This window comes from Ricinus communis, chromosome 7, assembly GCF_019578655.1.
Source record: "Ricinus communis isolate WT05 ecotype wild-type chromosome 7, ASM1957865v1, whole genome shotgun sequence".
In the NCBI taxonomy this organism is placed as follows: Eukaryota; Viridiplantae; Streptophyta; class Magnoliopsida; order Malpighiales; family Euphorbiaceae; genus Ricinus; species Ricinus communis.
The window spans coordinates 26,462,706-26,482,826 of record NC_063262.1 but is presented as its reverse complement, the minus strand read 5'-3'; the positions used below and the strand labels follow the sequence as shown (position 1 = coordinate 26,482,826).

Sequence of the window (20,121 nt, the reverse complement as noted above, 5' to 3'; positions counted from 1 at the left end):
GTTAATAAAAAATTCTTGCATTTATATGAAATATTTAATGGTTATATTATTAAGTTTAGGATAAACTATTTTTCTTGATTTATAATTATTATTTTGTTAGTAATTATAATCGACTTCCTACGTTATTCTGTATCGTGAAACTTCAAAAATTATCATCGAAAATTAATTTTTAGAAATAAATTAAAAAATGAGTGTCCATTTTAAAATTTTGAAATAATAAGATAAAATTATTAAAAAATATAAAATATAAAATTTAATTTATAATTAGGTTTTTTTTACACATACACCAATGCATCCCTTCTAAACCACAAAATTTCTGTAGAGTTTGATTGTACAGATGAAACTTTAGTCTATGCCAGGGCAAAGCTTTGTCAAGTTTCTAATTTAATTACTATATTATAACTTGCTAAGAAATATTATTTCTTGCGTATCTACTATACATTTTGTGGGTTTTAGACTTTAGTTATATATGGTCCATCCGAGCCAAAATTCTTTTGCCTGGCCCAAAGATTGACTTTTGATAAAGGATTTAAGTTCACTTCTTTGATCAGCCCAGTCTACAAAAGAATAAAATACAGTTCAAAAAGAAAAAGAAAATCTTTGACAGGCTACCAGTTTTGACCTTTGTAACATTTGGTGGGCGTTGAAGGGCATGAGCCTAACAAGGGATAAGGTTCAAAGCTGAAACTTTAACATTTTTGCTCATACTTAAAACGTTTCTTTTAGTTATAAATAACTGCTCAAACTTGAAATCCTTATCAAATCGAGATATGCGTCTACCATCACCAATTATTATAACATGGATTTCGGTGAGACTTCAATATAAACTAGAGTATATAAATACACACGCACAGGAATAGTCATAATATTCATTAGTTTGTCAATAGATATTCGTCGTTAATAAAAATCATATCACTAGTTCATTCAAATAAATATATATATATAATATAATTATTATAAAAATTATCTTTATACAATTGATAAACAAAAAAAATCAAGCCAAAATTATAATACAGATATTTATATTGTAGTACACATATCTTTTCAATAAGATTAAGTTAACAAACAATAAATATTTTACATTTAAACAATGACCATTCAATATATATTTAATGAACATTTAATATAAAATCAATGAATATAAATTATTTTTTAAAGAAAAAAAATTGCATCATTGTTTGACGCGCATATTAACACTAATTTCAGACACTGACGCGCATCAACGTCTGACGCACGTGTCAGACGCTGACGTAAATTTGTTTTATAAATAAAACAATATCGGGTAGACTCTAGTCCACAAAACTATATGGATTTGGATCCATTTTATAATTTGTGTGCTATCATATTGAGTTTGCGAGTATATTTTAAATATAATTTTTTTGATAGAATTAAAATATTTTTGTCAATAGGTAATAATCCGTGAATAAGACTATTTATTAATAATTATATAAACTAATTTAGAAGATAAATTTATACGGTCCATGCAAATAGACTTGATTAATGGAAAATCACAGTCAAATTAAATCCTAGCTATCACCATGCCGATGGTGTAGCAAGAAGTGTTATCTCTTTCGAAAATCTTTTCTTAATAGCTGATTCACTCATGAGAACTAAGATAAATTGTAGTCTATGAATCTAAGTGCAATTTGAAAAAAAAAAAAAAAACAATTTCAAGATAAAGTTCTGAATTTTACTTTAAATTATGATTTTATTATTTAATTTACACTTTTCTTATTTAAATCATTTATACTTTATAAAATGGCTCAATTAAGTTCTAAATGCAAAACTGTTTAATTAAGTCTTAAAACTTCACCTAAATTCTCAACTTGTAGTATTTGGGATTCATGTTCCAATTGTTTGATATATATAGTAAATTTTTTTTTATAATTACATACTTAGGATCAAAATGAAATTTATGACTATAAAAATGTTATAATTTAATGTGGTTTGAGTATCAGAATATTTTTTCAGATTTAATATTTAATCTTATTGGTTAAATAATAATAATTAGAGATAATATATATTAAAATCTTGTCATATTTTAACAAATAAAATTGAAGAGAAAAAATGATAATACAGTAAAATAAAATATAGTATAATATATATTTTTTTAAATATATATATATATATATATATATATATATATATATATATAAATATTACTATATAGAGAACTAGTTTCTTAAAACGGAATTTAAAAAATTTATAATTTATTATAATATAAAGTTTATTCTTATTTACAACTAGTTCAAATAAAAATTAAAATCCTTTATAATTATATAAAAATTATTTCTATACAGATATCACTGTATTTTCTATAATTGGTGGCTGGTCAATCTTTTTCATATTAGTTCAATCTTGTTTATGAATAAGAATTTTAAGTTCGATAAATAATTATAAGTATATTGAAAGCTTGATGAAATATTTTATATATTGAGTAGTCAATTGTAATTTAGAGTATATCTCTTACCAATTGAAAAACCATTGTATAGGTACCAAATTATACCTCGAGTAAAAGATCATACATCATACATTGGAGAATTTCTTTAAACTAGATCATTACCATTTCTTTTTCATTTTTTTTCTTCTCTATTTAAACAAGACTTAATCATAGCCATTGATAATGGCACATTAATAAATTTAATTTGACAAAAATTCAATTTCTGTAAGGATTTAAGTCAGTGAAACTGACTTTCTTCTTTTTCTTTTCTATTGAATTAAACTGATGATTATTTTTAGAAGAAAAGAAATTCATGAGTAGACCATCTTGATTTAATCAAAAAATCTAAGCATGAAAGAATGTTATTAAACTATTAAATTGACCATATAGCTTGTTTTGCCTTAGATTTGAAAGTTAATTAAATCTAAAGTCGCCCCTCTTTAGAACCTAAACCTAAACCACTAAAAAGATAACTAGCTGGCCTTGTAGGGGGGCAATGGCAAAAGGGTCTACCACAACTTGCAATGAATATCAGTAATTATTGTGCAAATATAAAAAATTGAGATAAGCCAATCAAGTTGTATCTCCAACTAAATTAATCCTGTTGAAATTGAACACACATCATTACTATAACATACCAAATTAGACTCAAATTTGTATATCTTATTTTAATCCCATGTCGTTGTAATAACCAAGGTGGAAGGCACAGATTTTAGTGAGCTTTTTTTTTTTTTAATGTGAAGGTGATGCTACAATAGTTGAGAAGGATTCTCAACTCTCTAGTGGCTTAAAATAATGATTTATTTCTTATCCCCAATCACCATTTCTTTTGGCTTTTTTTGCTAATGGTTCAATTTCTCATCCTAGAGTAATTATTAGATGAATGCACCTAAGATACCCACAGCCATCCATGTGCCTAAACTATAGCACCTCATTCCTTGATCTGTCTTGCCATTGTCAATTTAGTACCTATCCATGATAACCCTTTATTTGCTTTATGATGTTTTTATGCACTATAGCAACTAATGCTTACTTTCCCTTCCTTCCTTTCTAATATAACTAATTTTATATCAAAACGTAAATTTAAATCAAATGTGCTTAGAAATAATGAATATAATCAATCTAATTGGATTGAGATTTTATCATTATACTTTATTTAATGATTAAATTTTTTAAAATATATATATATAAAAATTAAAATACAGTTAAATCGACTTGATTTTCATTAATCCTACTCTTCCATAAAATGGAAGGAAATTTTATGGAAGAGTAGGAACAGAATATGCATGAACTAATGGTGGCTTTTAGTTCATTCATGTATGTAGGATCACCAATACCATTCAAGAAACTTCAATGACTTTCTCAAACAATAAGAGTCAAGAGGAAAAGTGTTTCATGCCTGCCAAACAAGTACCTAAAAATGGATAAACGTAAGCAATGTTAGGTCATCAATAACGCAAGAGACATGACATAGTACTCTTACATTTAATCTGAGCCATCTTATCTTAGCTCATCGAATCCAACCGCAAAGGCTTTTTATTCTTTATAAAATCTGTCATCGAGTGATGAGCTTGATTAAAATATATCAGGGCATTATAACTAACTAATTAATTACGAAAGCTTAATGACGTACTAATCAAAACGTAATCACCTCATGACATCACTTGCCAGTACCTGAAAGTTTTTTTGAGAACCAAAATGGCAGATTATAATACCCATCTGAAAGCACAATCTGCTAATTAAATTACTAATTAAGAAACCATTATTTAACTCAAGAGTTGACAAAGCTGAGGAAACAAAGGAGTACGTAATGTAGCTTACATCATCACAGCATCAGATGTTCTTGGGACCAAGCAAGAATATGAAATAAAGTAATCTTTTAAAAGGAATTAGTGAAGAATATATTATATATTATATCCAAGATTTGGTATTACAGGAAATGTGGTCCGTTCTGCTCAAGGCATCATCACCTATTCATGACTAATATTATACCTATTAACCTCAAATTAAATCTGTCTCCATCATTAGATGATTCTTTAGCACATTGAATTGCTTCAAATTCATTCATTAGAATTATTTGTTAAATATAAATCTCTATGTCTGTGATTTTTTTATTGGAGATTTGATCCGTTCATGGGTAAAAGATGCACGTTTTCAACACAATATAAAGGTCATGGTTGAGCCAGAGTCATTTGCAGCCTCCACCGATTCAAGTAATCAGCTAGAATAGGCAATGGAATCAGGGAAGAGCCAGGAAGAAAAGTACAGAGGCGTGAGAAGGCGGCCGTGGGGGAAATTCGCGGCGGAGATTCGAGACTCGACAAAGCAAGGAGCAAGAATATGGTTAGGTACTTTCAATACAGCTGAAGAAGCAGCAAGAGCTTATGATAAAGCTGCATATATAATGAGAGGTCAATTAGCAGTACTCAATTTCCCTCAAGAATACCCTCCAACTAATAAGGTTCCTTCCTTTTCTTCTTCTTCTTCTTCTTCTTCTTCTTCTTCCTCTTCATCGCAGTCATTCTCATCATCATCATCATTATCAACTTCTTCTTGTTCTGGTTCTTCCTCAATTTTGCAGAATGTGGCAAGAACTGGGATTGATAAAAGCAAAGAAGTGATTGAATTTGAGTGTTTGGATGATAAGTTGCTTGAGGAGCTTCTTGATTTTGAAGAGAACCAGAACAACAATTAGAGAGTGAATTTCTGTGTATTTATGGCTATAATGTTCCAACTATATAGTTTTGGCGCCAATAAGTTCAAGGCAGTTAATTAGTTAGTTAAATTATCAGCATTTTGTGGGCCCTTAATTACTCCCTTTTTTCTATATGTCAAACAAAAGCAAAATAAAAATTTGACTGTATATTTCTTTATTTCTCAATTTTTTTAATTCCTTTTTTTATTTTCTTTTGCATTCCCTTACTGTACTCAAATCATCAATTGGGTATTTGGACAAATTACAATCCTCCATCTGTATGTGAACTTCAATTTTTCTTGTTTTCTGAAAATATAAAATGTTTGAGCAATAGCCTGGAAAAGGCCAAAGCAACCACATGGGATTGGGAACCGTCCAATGGAAAGCTTTCTCATGGGACAGGAAATGTGGAATTTGCTTTTTTATTTTGTGTGCTGGGCTGAGATGTCCTTGACATAAGATCATGTACAACAAAATTCAGGTAGTAGACTCTCGCTTGACCTTAACCAAGACCCAAGTGCTATGAGCATTTTTTTTTTCTTTTGCTTTTTTCTGAAGAAGCAAAAGCAATGGACTTTTATTAAACAGCCTGGTGACAGACATCAAAATACAAGATGTCCTCCAATGTTTTTGGAGGGTCCGCGATCCAAGCACTAGAATACAACAAGGGAGCCCTATTTTGGGCTACCCAATCAGCTGCCTTATTGGCATTTCTCCTAACAGCAGAGAGATTGCATGCCACAAAATCTTTCTTAAGCTCTGGGATACCCACAATGATAGCTTCTATCTCCCATAAACCCATTAACAGATAAAGCCAATGCCACCCACATACAGATAAGAAAGGACATTATTACAAATTTTATTTTTTTATTTAATGAAAGGAAAATGCATTGTCTGAAATGAATGTTACAATGAAATGAACAATGGACAAAAATGAAAGAATTACAAGTCTTGAATGAAATGAAATTGCTTTTAACTTAATAGTGCCTATCATATTCTTGAGTTTCAAGAAGATCTTCCAACAATTTATCATCCAAATACTCAAACTCAATGACTTCTTGTCCTGCAGAAGAGCCTATCGTGGCATTTCTCGAAGGAGGAGCAGAAGAGAATGAATTCGAGGACATCAAAGAAGAAGAAGAAGACGCCGAAGTAGAAGAAGAAGCAAAGGAGAGCTCATGACTTTGGCTATTGTACTGATATTCATTTGGAAAATTAAGAATTGCCAAATGACCTCTAAAAGCAAAAGCAGCTCTATCGTATGCTCTTGCTGCCTCTTCAGCCGTCTCAAATGTTCCTAGCCACCGTCTAGCTCCATTTCTTGTGGGATCCCGAATCTCTGCTGCGAACTTCCCCCACGGCCGCCGCCGAATCCCCCTGTATCGAGCCTCTCCGCTTCCACCTCTGCTTTGTTTCTTTGAGTTCTTTTGTGATGCTTCCATTTTGCTTCGCTTTGCTTTGTGCTTGGAGGAAAGCTAATGACTATATGAAACGGTCTAGATAGTTTGATTTCTAAGTTGGTGGCAAAAAATGGCACGTTTTGATGTGTATATATATATATATAAGCATATAATTATATTTTAATTAAATAGAGAAATATAGGAATGACAATAACATGAAATGGAAAGGATTGTGATAGGCTAAATCAAAGAAAACGGTCTTCTTTGACGGTTGGATTATTCTTGTAGATGCTAGGAAACTTCTTATTCTTGATATATTTATTCCTGTCACTAAAAGGGTTGTGTATATGCATACATAGGATTATGCAACCCTTGCGTCTTTCATGATGTTCAATGAACTTGGGCGAAAGCAAAGCAAAATTTTATATGTATATGTATATGGGTTTGTAGCAAGTGGATGCTGAGGTTTTCAATGACATTGCATTTTGGAGGGGGGATTTAACAATGCTTCAATCACTTAATTGCCTCTTCTTAGGATCTCTCTCAAGCTTAGTTTCAAATTGGTAAATAATTAATATATTTTTATTAATTTTACATAATTGAATATATTTTAATTATTTAATATTAAAGTATAAAACACTTATATTTACATATTATTTTATTATTCATTATGATGTAAATGCATAATGTAAATAAGAATTAGCCAAAAGTGCATAAAGTAACGGTGAAACCCGTTATTAAGCTCTTGAATTTTTCTGTTTTATTTTATTGAGCCTTTGAAATTTAATTTTTTTTATTGAACCCTTGCACATTTATTTTTTATTTTATTAAGAACTTCTTATAATATTTCATGAGATTTTTATTTATTTTATTGAGTCATTCTATCTTTATTTTTGCTTTGATTAAGGACCATTAAGTCTTTAATACAAGCAAAAATAAGAGTACAAAGCTCAAAATAAAAATTAAAAGACTCAATAAAATAAAACCGAAAAGTTTAAGGGCTTAAAAATTTATTTTGCCTAAAACAATAATGTACAAATCACATTGTATATATGACTTGGAATTAGGTGTTGTATACATAGATGTAGGCAAAATAATAATTTAGAGATTTCCATGGATTCCAGGTTCGAAATTTTGACATGTAAATGTAGTTAAAAGAAAAAAAGAGACTAAAGCTAATTACAAGTGTCTATGGAGCTGGGCTCTCTTGATGAACATAAAAAGCCTTCTAAGAAGCTCCCAACTAATATGATGTATACTTGCAACATTAGCATGTCAATGTCCTCAAAATCCCTTTGCTTTAAATGATTACTTTCTTTTTCTTCTTCTTCTTCTTCTTCTTCTTCCTTTTCTTTTTGGAAAGAAATAATTGCACATTTGCAGTATCACCATCAAAGCTTTATAAGGAAATCTCTATGTTCTTTTATGGCATCCAATCAAATGGTGTTATTATAAGTATATGGATCTTCTAATCTCACTGCACGTATATGATTAATGCCTCATATATGCAATTGCTTTTGTTAAGAAAAAAGCCAATAATATAGCCACTTGTGTAAGCATGTCTTTTCCATTTCTGGCCAACATTCATATGCGACCAAAGAATTTTGGAATTCTGCTTTTGGCTCAAATTGAATTAGAGAGACTGCCATTTAATCTATAGGCCAAACGAAAGCATTTGTCTCTAGACAAAATAATGAAAAGGAGAACCCACTTGAAAGAACAAAATAATTTAAGAAGAAAAAATAAGAGGATTAGTTTTTGAAGTGTCCTCTCTAGTTTTTGTGGTTCGACATTTTTAGTTTTTAGCTTATTATGTGCAATTTGCCCCTTACTTATTTCTTGGATGATTGAACATTATTAATTACTAATTGGTAAGTAGATTGTGATAGAGATCTCATTCTAGTAAAGGCCAGGGTTTAAAAATCTAACACTAACCTTCTAATTCCTTTTAAAAGAGCTTACAATATGTTAAAAAGGGAAAGAAAATCATGAGTCACTTAACAAAATAATTTAGCTATTAATTAAACTTTATCAATCCAAATCAGATGAAATTATCATGTAATATAAATTCCAAAGCAACGAATACAACTGTCAGTACCGATACGATTTTACGCAGTGATAATCGAGGGATTTAATGATAACTGGGAATTATCACCATATCTAATACATATGTTAAGATATTGAGAAAAAGTGCTAAATTCAAATTTTATTATTGATATATTATAAGAATTTTTAAAAAAAATAAGGTAATATCACAAGGGAAATTTTTTTATTTAGTTTAAATATATGTCTCCATCTACATATCAAACTGATAGATAACTGACGTATTTATTAATTTTAAATAATATAACATATATCAATTATTGAATATCAAAATATAATATATATATCCCTTTTATTTATTGTATATATAGAAAAGAATTTCTCTCTATTACAAGAATACAGGATTATATCCAACAACGCATAGCACAAGAGAGTGAGGAGGCAGATACAAACATTGGGTGCTCATCCCTGTTAGGGTTTGTAGTAACACAATCAACTAAAAGCCATTCAGGGTAATATTAATCCCACACAACTTGCAGGCAATCATTTGAGGCTGGTGGACAGGCCATCCTTTCTGCCTGCTCTATTTCTTTTCTTTCTTTTCTTTTTTTCAAAGAAGAATTGAGTTCAAGGATATTAAATTAGGCTACTGTGCTTGTCTTTCTCCTTTATAAATATTGGAGACAAAAAAAAGAACAATCAGCCGAAATCAGCTGCAATTTGACCTGTTGACTGCTAATTAAGCAATAGCATAGTGAATAAATTATTAAATTCAAGCCCAAGAAATTTGAAAAAGGCCCAATATTCTTTCTTTTTAAGTTTTTTTTAATCTAATTTTTCTTTCTTTTCCACTGAAAAGCTAAAGAATATGGAGTAAAGAAGTATTAATTAATGTTTTATTTCTGGCGGTTGAGCCAAATAATGGCTGTGGACATTGGACGACAAAGTAAAATTGATTGGACTCACGTGTGCTCTGTAGTCGTTCCAAGATTGCGTCCCTGACATTTTCAAAAAGTTATAATTTACATTGCCTTCTTTTTATCATTTAAATCGAAAAAAGAAAATCTATATTTATAATAGAAAAAAACTTAATTATCTTTTTACATTCATCATAAAATAAAAAAATCTCAATATTGATATCAGTGACTTCATAAATTACAGCTTTATAATTTTGAGAGTTATAAATATATATAAAGAGAAAATGTTGAATTCCCATAAGAAGAGGATAATAGATCATAGATTATAAGTTTGACATCTCCATTTTTACATGTTGTATCTTTTGCTTGAATTTTGTTTTGATATATGAGAAATGAGTCATTTAGATTTCACATGGTTAGACCAAAGTCGGATTTTTATATTTGTTTCTCTTGTATTTTATTTTATATAATAGATAAGCTCATTTATTTTAAAAGGCAATCGACTAATCAATGTCTAAAACGTCCTAATTAAGTTTCAAATGCTTCTAAAAATAATTTAACTCAATTCAATAAAACTTAATAACTATCGTTATCGACAATTTAAACATTAAAGTGCACGGATAGTAAAAAACAAGATGAGTAGCTTTTTAGTGATTGAATAGGCGTTTTGAGAAAGAGAGGCCATTATTTGCAAACTCATGGCGAGATTAGCTAATCTTGAAAAAGATCAGTAGCTAACTCCATCAAAAAGATATTGCACGAACCCCACACTATCGGCAAAGAGGGGAGGTGGAATTTTAGGACTTAATTGGTCTGTTTTAAAAACTTTAGGATTTGATTGAACCGTTTTAAAAATAGTTATAATTTAAGTGAGAACAAATTGAATGATGGGTAGTTAACTGCACTTTAGAATACAGATCAATGACTTTTATGTACCTTTTTGCTTTTATCTTATGACGTCACGTTACGTGGGAGTATATGCAATAATACTTGGGCAGTCCAAATAGCAACTTTTTAAGAAAATTAAGGATGTAATTGTTGAAATTTGTATAAAATTATGAGCCATTAGGCATAATAAAGTAAATACTCGATAAATTGAATAAAGTAATAATTTCTAATATATATATATATATATATATATATATATATATATATATATAAAACTTCTATCTTGTAAAAGCTGTATCTAGTTAGTATATTGTAGAAATTCTGAAGTAATTATGTTAAAAAAATCTAATTTTAGGTCAAATTTTTAAATAATTACCTAAATTTCTATTCATATTAAAAGTATAATTTTTAAGGTTATTTTTCATATTTTTAAAACGTCTCATAGCTATTTTATAAAATAAAAAAATTAAAAAAAAATTTAAATACCTATCAAATATATGTCAATGTTGAAAATATGAAAAAAAAAACCATTTTTAAAATATCTACACGATTACTAAAAGCGATTATTCTTATAAATATCTAGAGTTCAAATTCTCTTTCTCATAAAGTAAACTATACGTGTTTATAATGAGTATATAAAAATTACAACTCCTATTAATATGTAATCCAACCTATTAAACTTCAATTGAACAAAAGGATACCATATATGCTTTTTTTTTTTTTTTGGGAAGAAGTTGAAAAAAGAAAACAACCAATAGAAAGAGAATATATATAAAATACCATAACATCATATATATTTATTATAAAACAATTCTTTTTAGATATGTGATTTAAATTAATGGTAATTTGCTTGCATACATGAAATAACCTTAATTTTATTACATCAAGACCAAAAAATATTCATTGGAGTCTTCTAGTTTAAAAGAGAATGTCTCTATATATATATATGTATGGACAGTCCAATCCATACTATAAATTTTGTTGAAGGCCTATCTGGTACAAAAATGAATATGATTTTGAGAAAATTAATTACCCATTTCATCCCTTTTATAGGCTTTTTTGGATGGGGATCCAGACAAAACCAATCTTATATATTTATGACATCAAACTTCAATCCAACCCATATGTAGTGCACTCATACATATTATCTCTTATCCTTAATATTTTCGAAATTAAATTTTTAATATAAATAATTAAATACATTAAACAGACCTTTAAAACATCTCGTGTTCATGTTCATGTTCATATTTGGCTGGTTAGAATTTCAACAATTTTTGTAGCTCTTGTGCCAATCTCCCGTTGATGAAATGAATGATTTTCTTTTGTTTGTTAAAAAGAAAAAAAGGGAAAAAGAAAAAAGACCATTGGTATGGATAGGGCCTAGCACAAAGAACGAATGTAGCCAGAAAACATCAGAAGATCGAAATATGTCTAAACAAATATTCTAATATACTCTCTCACTGTGAATGTCGCATGACGTATTTGCTGACTCTACAACAAAAATAATATTATTTACGTTATTTAATTATAGATTACTTGTAAAATTTGAAAAAGCTTTATTTAAATAAAAGAGTGATATATATATATATATATATACATATAAATATTTATATTTTATTATTTAATAATTATTATACACTCAATTATTAACACTAATAAATATGTGTAAAACATTATTGGATATATAAATAAGCATATACACTTAGCTAAGGATTATAAAAGTAACAAAATAGCTAATATCATCATCACGTAGTCTATAATGATTTGTAATACAAAATTAAATTAAAAATTTTTTAATTTAGAATTGGTCTATATACCACAGTTAATAAAATAATAATATATATATATATATATATGATTGTTTTATACTTTAAAATTACATAATTAACATAAATTTTATCATTTAAAATTAATAAATATATATAATTATTTATTAATTTTATATATAAATAGCAACATACACTATATATAAATAAAAGAATTTAACTGTGGAAAGAGATAATGTTAAGTGATGCCCACCGTTTGGAATTTGTATGCTTTTAGTCGTTTTTGATTGCTATGGACCAAAAAGACCCAAATCTATTATCTGATGTGTCATTACACAGAAGATGACAATATCCATATTCTTTCATACTCACTCTCTCTCTTCCACTCTAACTTCTAAAGCAACTTCCAAGAAAGTGTGGATTCATTTACTATATATATATATATATATACTAAAACCTAAACAATCTTATTTTTTTAAATCAAAAAAGGGGTTTCAGATCTTGAACAGTGCAGTCCATGGAGGTAAGGTCAGTGAGAAAAGATTGAAGTAAGGAAAGGACAAAAAAAGAAAAAGAAAAATATAAAGTGATATTTCTTGGCAAGTTCCTGAATGGAATCCCTTCAAGAAACTCCAATAAAGATTCAAAGCAATTCTTTTTTTGTTTAATTGAAAGGAAGCAAAAAAATTTGTTAGATGGAGTAGTTTAATGGAGTTGTGCATGCACTTGAGCCTGGATTTGCACTAAATTTTGTGCAATGACATGGCCAATACATCAACCTGGTTTTGTTGTCCCATCAAAAGGCATAGAAATACTATTTCTACGCCTTTTTTTATGGAGTCAACTTATCTTTGCTAGATTGCTTCCAGGAATATATAAATACATATCTTTTCTCTTTTCTCCTCTATTTATTTTCTAAAATCTTGTTCTCTTTTGACCTTTGACAAACAAAACTCTATTGGAAATATTTATTCTTCTTTCTCTTTTCCAGAGAATTTTTCTTATATTTTATCTTCTTTTAAACTCGACTTGCCTCAAGTATACTAACAGCTGCATATAGTATATAGTACTGAAATTCATTAATACGCTCCTTTTATCTTAACAAAATTTTAATTTTAATAAAAATGTTCAAATCATTACAATTAAGATTCATCAGAAAACATAAATTTTTGGGTCGAATGATTTTTTAATAATAAGCTCTATTTTTTATTTAAAAGAAAAAGAAAAGCTTGATTATTTTTTTATTTGCAAGAAGAACTTTAGTGGATATTAAGGAGACAAGGACGTCATTTGAAAGAATAGTTAATGTTAATCATGCAACTGCCTTGGTGTTGTTATTAGCCTAATACATTGTCAGTGACCATTTTAATTTTTACAAAGCTAAACTTTTTCTATATAAACTTTAAAAGAAAGAAATAGGAAGTGTTGATGAATGGTGATGTTACTGTGACAGAATGAAGATCCCTAGACAGATAAGTACTAAATTTGGTTCGACCTTTGGACAATTCTAGAACGGTCATGGCATTTTTCTAGAATAGTATGATCATAATTAATGCCCCCTTTTTGGTCTTCACTGGGTAGGTACCAACCTATGACTATTTCTTCAAATCTTTGACCAATTATGATTCTCCATATCTAATTTACCATTTCCTTTTTAACCTTTTTTTTGTAAAAGTCGAATAGAGTAAATAGAACACTTTAGCTTTCATCATTTACATTCTTATGAAATTCAAATCCCTCTCATTTCTTTCTCTCAGTTTTTTCCTTTTTTTTTTATATATTTTATATTTGATTAATTCTAATAAAAAGTTAAATATATCTTATTTTAGAATTATATAGTTTATTCTTTTTATAATGTGGATGTTAAATTCTTTTTTATTTGAGTAATAAAGAAAGTAAATATAACATTCAAATAATAAAAACTCGCTAGTAAATAGTGCAACTAGAAAAAGCATATTTTTTTAAAAAAGTAGTTGAATAGTTAATTTCTATATAGTACTAAGACTAGACTAGACAACAGTTCTTGTTCCTCCAAAGAGAATTAAAACCGACATTTATAAAATTGAGATAGCTCTATTTCTCCATTAGAAAATAATAATATAGTCTTAGAAGGTAATAAATTGAAACCTTAATAGATCTCTGGATACATGACCAGAACCAGAATTGTGGAATACTTTCCACGTTAGTTTTATAGTCTATGAATTGGTTCTGGATACATGACCAGAACCAGAATTGTGCTCTGTTTTTTTTTTTTTTCTTTTTGAAATGTTGAAATAAGAACAGAAATATAAAAAGATGAAAACCCAAAAGTTTACCATGTTTTAGATTGGACTAATTATAAAAATAATCATGATTTTTAGTATTTTTTATAAATTTAATATGACTTTTTAATTTTGAAAATTTCAGTATGAACTTTATAACTTTTTGCAATTCAAAATACCGATTGAAAATTCTGACATAATTTTATTGACGTAACACCGATGTTGGCTGAGCTACTCCACATAGACGTCAAGTCATTGCAAAAGAAATCACAAATTTTACTTTTTTTATTTTTTTTACAATTTTATCATGACTTTTAAATTTTAAAAAACCAGTACATAAATATTCATTTCAATTAAAATTAGTAAATAATAAATTTAATTCTAATAACGAAAAATATTAAAGATAAAATTTTTAGTAATTGAATATATATGATTTAATTACCATAAGGAAGTTGTGCATTTAATTAAAGTAAAAAAAAAAGGGTAAAATGGTAATAATTTTTAAAATTTCTAATTTACTAAAATTGTTTAAGAAAATTATAAATGTAATTTTAATATTGATGTTAATTAATTATAAAATTATAAAGTATAAGTGGGTTCTAAAATAAATTTTTATGATTTATAATCTATAATTTTATAATTAATCAGTAATTATATAAAAAATTTCATGACCAATACTCAATTGCTTAACATAATCTAAAATTTATTTTTTCACTTCATAAAATATGAATAAATATTTAAATTATTTTTATTTTTTCAAAAAAAATAGTTAATATAAATTACTTATTAGTATTAGTAAGATAGGAGATTTATTTTAGGCGAGTTCCTATAGATCTCACACTTTGTCTTTCTTGTTGCAATTAAATTTTTATATTAATTACTAAATATTTTAATTTTATTATTCTATTATTATAATGAAATTTAAAAAATTGTGATAAAATTGTAAAGAAAATCAAAATTCAGGATTTTATTTGCAATTAAATACAAGTGAGATTATTGACGTGGCGTCTATGTCGGAGTTGGAACTCCGACACCACGTCAATAAGATTATGCCAGTTTTTCTATCGGTGATTTGAATTGTAAAAAGTTGTGAAATTTATACTAAATTATCAAAATTAAAAAGTCATATATTAAATTCAGAAAAAACTTTAAAAGTTATGATTATTTTTATAATTAGCCCTTTTAAAAACTGAGTTCTTTGATTAGTCTCAGTTGCAGTATAATCACATCTACAAGCCTATACATGTTTAAATTACAATAATACATCTCTAAATTGATACCTTAATAATTAATAGAATTATTTTATAAATCTGTACGTCCAACTTAATATTCTTTTCAATTTAATAATGAATACAAATATTAAAAATATATCTAATTTTTATATTAATAATTAATAATCTAACATACTTAATTTTTAGTTGGAGTTATGTATTACTCTTGCATTTAAATATTTTTTTAAATGAAAATACACTCCAGGCTAATTGATACTATATAAAGAAAAAAAAAGGTAAAACTAAATTATTATGCAGTAGACTATATTAATTTAAAGGGGCATTACTGTAAATCAAAAGAAAAAAGAAAAAAGAAAATTATTATTCGATCTTATATTAAATAACCAAATGCAAGAAGCATATGGTATTCCTTTGTATTATTGTTTTGAGTAGATAAACATGATTCCCATTTCCCTTTCAACTGGCTGAAATGTTTAAATTTCTATTTTCTTTTCTTTCATTTTAAGGACAAAAAGTACTAAGATGCATGCACTTGCTTGTTTAAAGTTAAATCGGGCCCAAGGGACTAATGATTTTTAAAGCCTAGTTGCATATTTAAATAGCTAACCCAAACCATTATTAAAAGCCTAGTCTCATTTTCATAATATATATATATATATATATATATATATATATATATATATATATAAACATTCAAAAATTAAATGGAAAATATGAATCTAAACATACCTTTTCTTTCCCCAACCAAAACTAAAAAGAAATAATTCACTGAATTTTGCATTTGGACACGTTATATTTGTGCAATTCTTTTTTTTTTCTTTTCATTTTGATGTGATGATTGAAGTATACGGGTTCATGAACCTTACCATGTAATAGACAACACCAACAAAACAAAAAATAAAAACAAGTGGCATTTTTATTGGATTTGATTAAATAGTCATTGAAATGAAACTGGTGGCATCTGTGGAGTCTATGATGAACAGTAATATATAATACACTCTATTTCACTTACTCAAAGCTGCTCTTGTTTTCTTTACTTTACATTGAAAATTACGATAAATCGATTAATTTCACGCATTTTATTTATATATTCAGTCGCAGAATTTGCATAATAACATAAATAGTTAGAATTATATTACTGCCGTGAATAAGAGCGTAGTATATACATGCGAGTGTTTTATATTTCGATATTAAATGATTGATATATATTTAATTATTTAAAATTAATGAGTATATATTAATCATATACCGATTTGAAGCACAAATGAAGACATATCTTGGACTGTTGAGAATATGCGGTAGTTATTCTAACATTGCTCATAGAGTTTATAGGATATCATTTGATAAGTAAATATTTTATGAAGTGATCACCTATCTGAGAGAGTTTGTGCATAATTGGTTTTACTTGAACTAGAAAGGCGGCTGCTAACAATTAAAAGAAAATGTTGGTTCTAAAAGGAGCTGCTTCTACTGAATATTATATTACAAACAAATGGTATTCTGGTCTATTAATTGAATAGAAGATTCAAATGATAAAATTGTGGACCAAATAATGTAGCATCAAAATAATGCCATGATAAATAGCCCATTCCTGGCTTGACTGTTGATGGTGATGCCGGCGCCGGCCCCGGCGGTGAAATCTTGAAATGGATAGAGGTGGGGCGCTAAAGTTAAAACGAAGGCGTGCTGCATGACCCAGTCATTGGGCGAAGTACTTGTTAAGAAAATTATATCAAAATCAATGGGGTAAAAATTACAAGATAATAATAACTATAATAATGATGAAGATGATAAAGATGGTAATTAGTATAATAAAATAAATGGGTAGGAAGTGACCATGTACCATGAATCGTTAGGCACCAATGTTTTTTGAGCGCATGGCTACTGAAAAACTTTTGTCAAAATGGCAATGACAGACGGGATATTCTGGGACCACCCTGTTCTGTGGCCATTGCCACCATCACTCCTATCACGTGACAACAAGGGCTTTTAGGGAAGTTCTTTTGGGTTTTGATTAGAAGCTTCTTGGGAAAATCTTATTAGAATTTTGATTAGGAGAAAAAAAAATAATTGAATTCAATCACACCCTTAAAGTTACTCATTCATAAAACATATGTAAAAAGATGAATGCTTCATATATATTTAAAGAGTTCACAAATGTATGAAGAGTTGGTTACGAAATTTAACTGTGATTCTGGTATTCAGATTGTTAATTAGCTTTGAGTACCAATTATACAATGTATTATTTGGATGGTAGATAATTCATAGGGAAAATGTGACATCCATTTCTAGAATTATAACATAATAATTAAAGAAGAGTCGCAGTCATGAAAACTGTAGCAGAGCCTTTCTTTTTGGAAGACTTTCAAGAAATTCAACCCATCCATCCAAAAAGTTTGTCTTGTCCTAGACCTTGGACATGTTTCAGGAACTCAAAAAAAAAGGTGGGGGGGTTGTATCTAGACCAAGGTTACTATCAACCATCGAAATCTTTGCCATGTATAATTACAAAAGTGTAAGTGTTTTGAAGTGGACGTGCGCATTGTTTCTCCGAGTTATATCCCATGCTTAGGCTTATCTTTTTTCTGAATTATGTTTCAAAAATGGAAAATCCTTTCCTAATTTAATTGAGTTTATTCAGTTATACACGAAATCTATATCCATGTGTAAAATATATAATATTTATATATATGTATTATTTTTTTATAAATTACAATATCTTTTCAAATATTGTCACAAGAAACCACGACTTAAAAATATGAAGGATGAATTAATTGTATATATGCATGACAGAAATGGGACGTGGCTGCCTGAGGTTGCCTATGGATTCCGAATACGTCTACTGCCTCACATGAATCTATATTCTTTCAACATTGGTGGAATTTATCCTGTAAAATCAAGCAATGCGTGAATTCAAACTCGATTCTTCAAATTATAAGCTTTCTAAATTTAAATCTCCCAGCCACCTATCATCTATTTCATGCTCAAGTGCAATACATCAAACGTAATCAGGACATTTTTATTTCGTAATTTAAATAGTTTATAAACTTTAAATACTTAAAAATGGAAAAAAAAAAAAAAACTTAAAAATTTCCATCAATAGATTTCAATTTTCAACATCATTTTTAAGTGGGGTGATGAGGATTTCCATGGCATGGAGAGCCACCATATTTGGTGCTGATTTAGGAAAACTTTGATATTCAAAAGAATATAAGAATTTAATTAATTAAATGGACTTGGGAAAAACATAAATTTAAAAGATATAAAAGTTACCTCCTGTCCTGTGTATAATTAAATTGAATACCAAAGTGATTATAATTAAACTCCCTAAACATCATCTTCTTTCCTGTGCTCATGATTTGATAACTCATCAAAAGAGGAAAACCAAATTCAAGAGAAAACAATAGAAGTATTTTGAAGATATTAGATCATTAGTGAAATAATTGCTGAAACGAATTAAAAATGTGGGGAAAAAGGAAAAGAAAAGAAGAAAAGTGAAGGATGGAGACAGTCCCCTATATGTCTCAAATTATATCTAAGCCAAATATAGCCATAATTACATGTACACATGTGTTGATTATACATTGTGGCCAAAAATTTCATAGCCCAATTGCCCTTCGTCAGTTGCTTTATAAGGGCCCCTGTAAGAGTAATTTGTTAGTTAGCTTGTTATAGTTCGCCAGTTTTTCCATATTTGCAGAAGCTGGCCCCCTTTCACAGGGAGCACTAGAACATGACTTGACACGAAAAGAACGATAATGATGGAATACCAAATTAACTATGAATACGGTTAGGTGTAGCCAGGAGCCGCTTCGGTCCAAAACTATACTAATTAAGAACCGGTTGAATATAATCATTTCTTTTCTTACTAGGCCAAATTACATTTGCAATCCCTAGGTTTTAGGGTCGTTCCTACCACAATCCTTAATTTTTTAATCTATAATACAAAATTGGGTAAGTAATAAATTTATTCAATCCAGTTGAAATAGTTTTTGAATAAATCGCCACGTTATTTAATTGGGATATATGTGAAATTTCTTAGCAGTAAATAATAAGACAGTGAAAAAGAAAAAAGAAAAAGAAAAGGAAAAGTTTGACTGTGCTTTCAATTTTCAACTGTCAAACTAACTGTCTTACGTTAGAAGGCAAATGTCTCCGCCATATACAGCCACATCACTGTTAAAAACCTAAAAAGATAAAAATTCTGGTAAATCAATGAATTTTAATTATGACGTAAGCAAAATTCTGGGTCCAACCTCGCCGCCGTGCGTCATTTGACTCACGTGGGCGATTGCGGACCCCACAAAAAAAAACCCCACGGTCCCCCACCCCATTTTTTTTTTTCTCTTAAACAGAAAGTTACAAATACAGAGCATGATATCCTAAAACCAACCTCTGCTCTCTCAATCTTACCTTGTCCGAGATTCAATTATCATTATTTCCCTTTTTTTACAAAAAAAAAAATAAAAAAAAATAAAA

General features: G+C 28.4%; 2 protein-coding genes across 2 annotated transcripts; one reads left to right on the top strand and one right to left on the bottom strand.

The window, feature by feature from the left end:
- The first annotated feature begins 4,384 nt into the window (after positions 1 to 4,384).
- Positions 4,385 to 5,405, top strand: LOC8277473 (ethylene-responsive transcription factor ERF095). The gene is made up of 2 exons (XM_002532319.4): positions 4,385 to 4,901; positions 5,022 to 5,405. Exons 1-2 carry the CDS (start codon positions 4,674 to 4,676, stop codon positions 5,133 to 5,135), a joined length of 342 nt encoding a protein of 113 aa, XP_002532365.1. The 5' UTR covers positions 4,385 to 4,673; the 3' UTR covers positions 5,136 to 5,405.
- Positions 5,406 to 5,982: 577 nt separating this feature from the next.
- On the bottom strand, positions 5,983 to 6,689 carry LOC8277474 (ethylene-responsive transcription factor ERF098). The gene has a single exon (XM_002532317.3). It carries the CDS (start codon positions 6,575 to 6,577, stop codon positions 6,113 to 6,115), a length of 465 nt encoding a protein of 154 aa, XP_002532363.1. The 5' UTR covers positions 6,578 to 6,689; the 3' UTR covers positions 5,983 to 6,112.
- Positions 6,690 to 20,121: the final 13,432 nt, after the last annotated feature.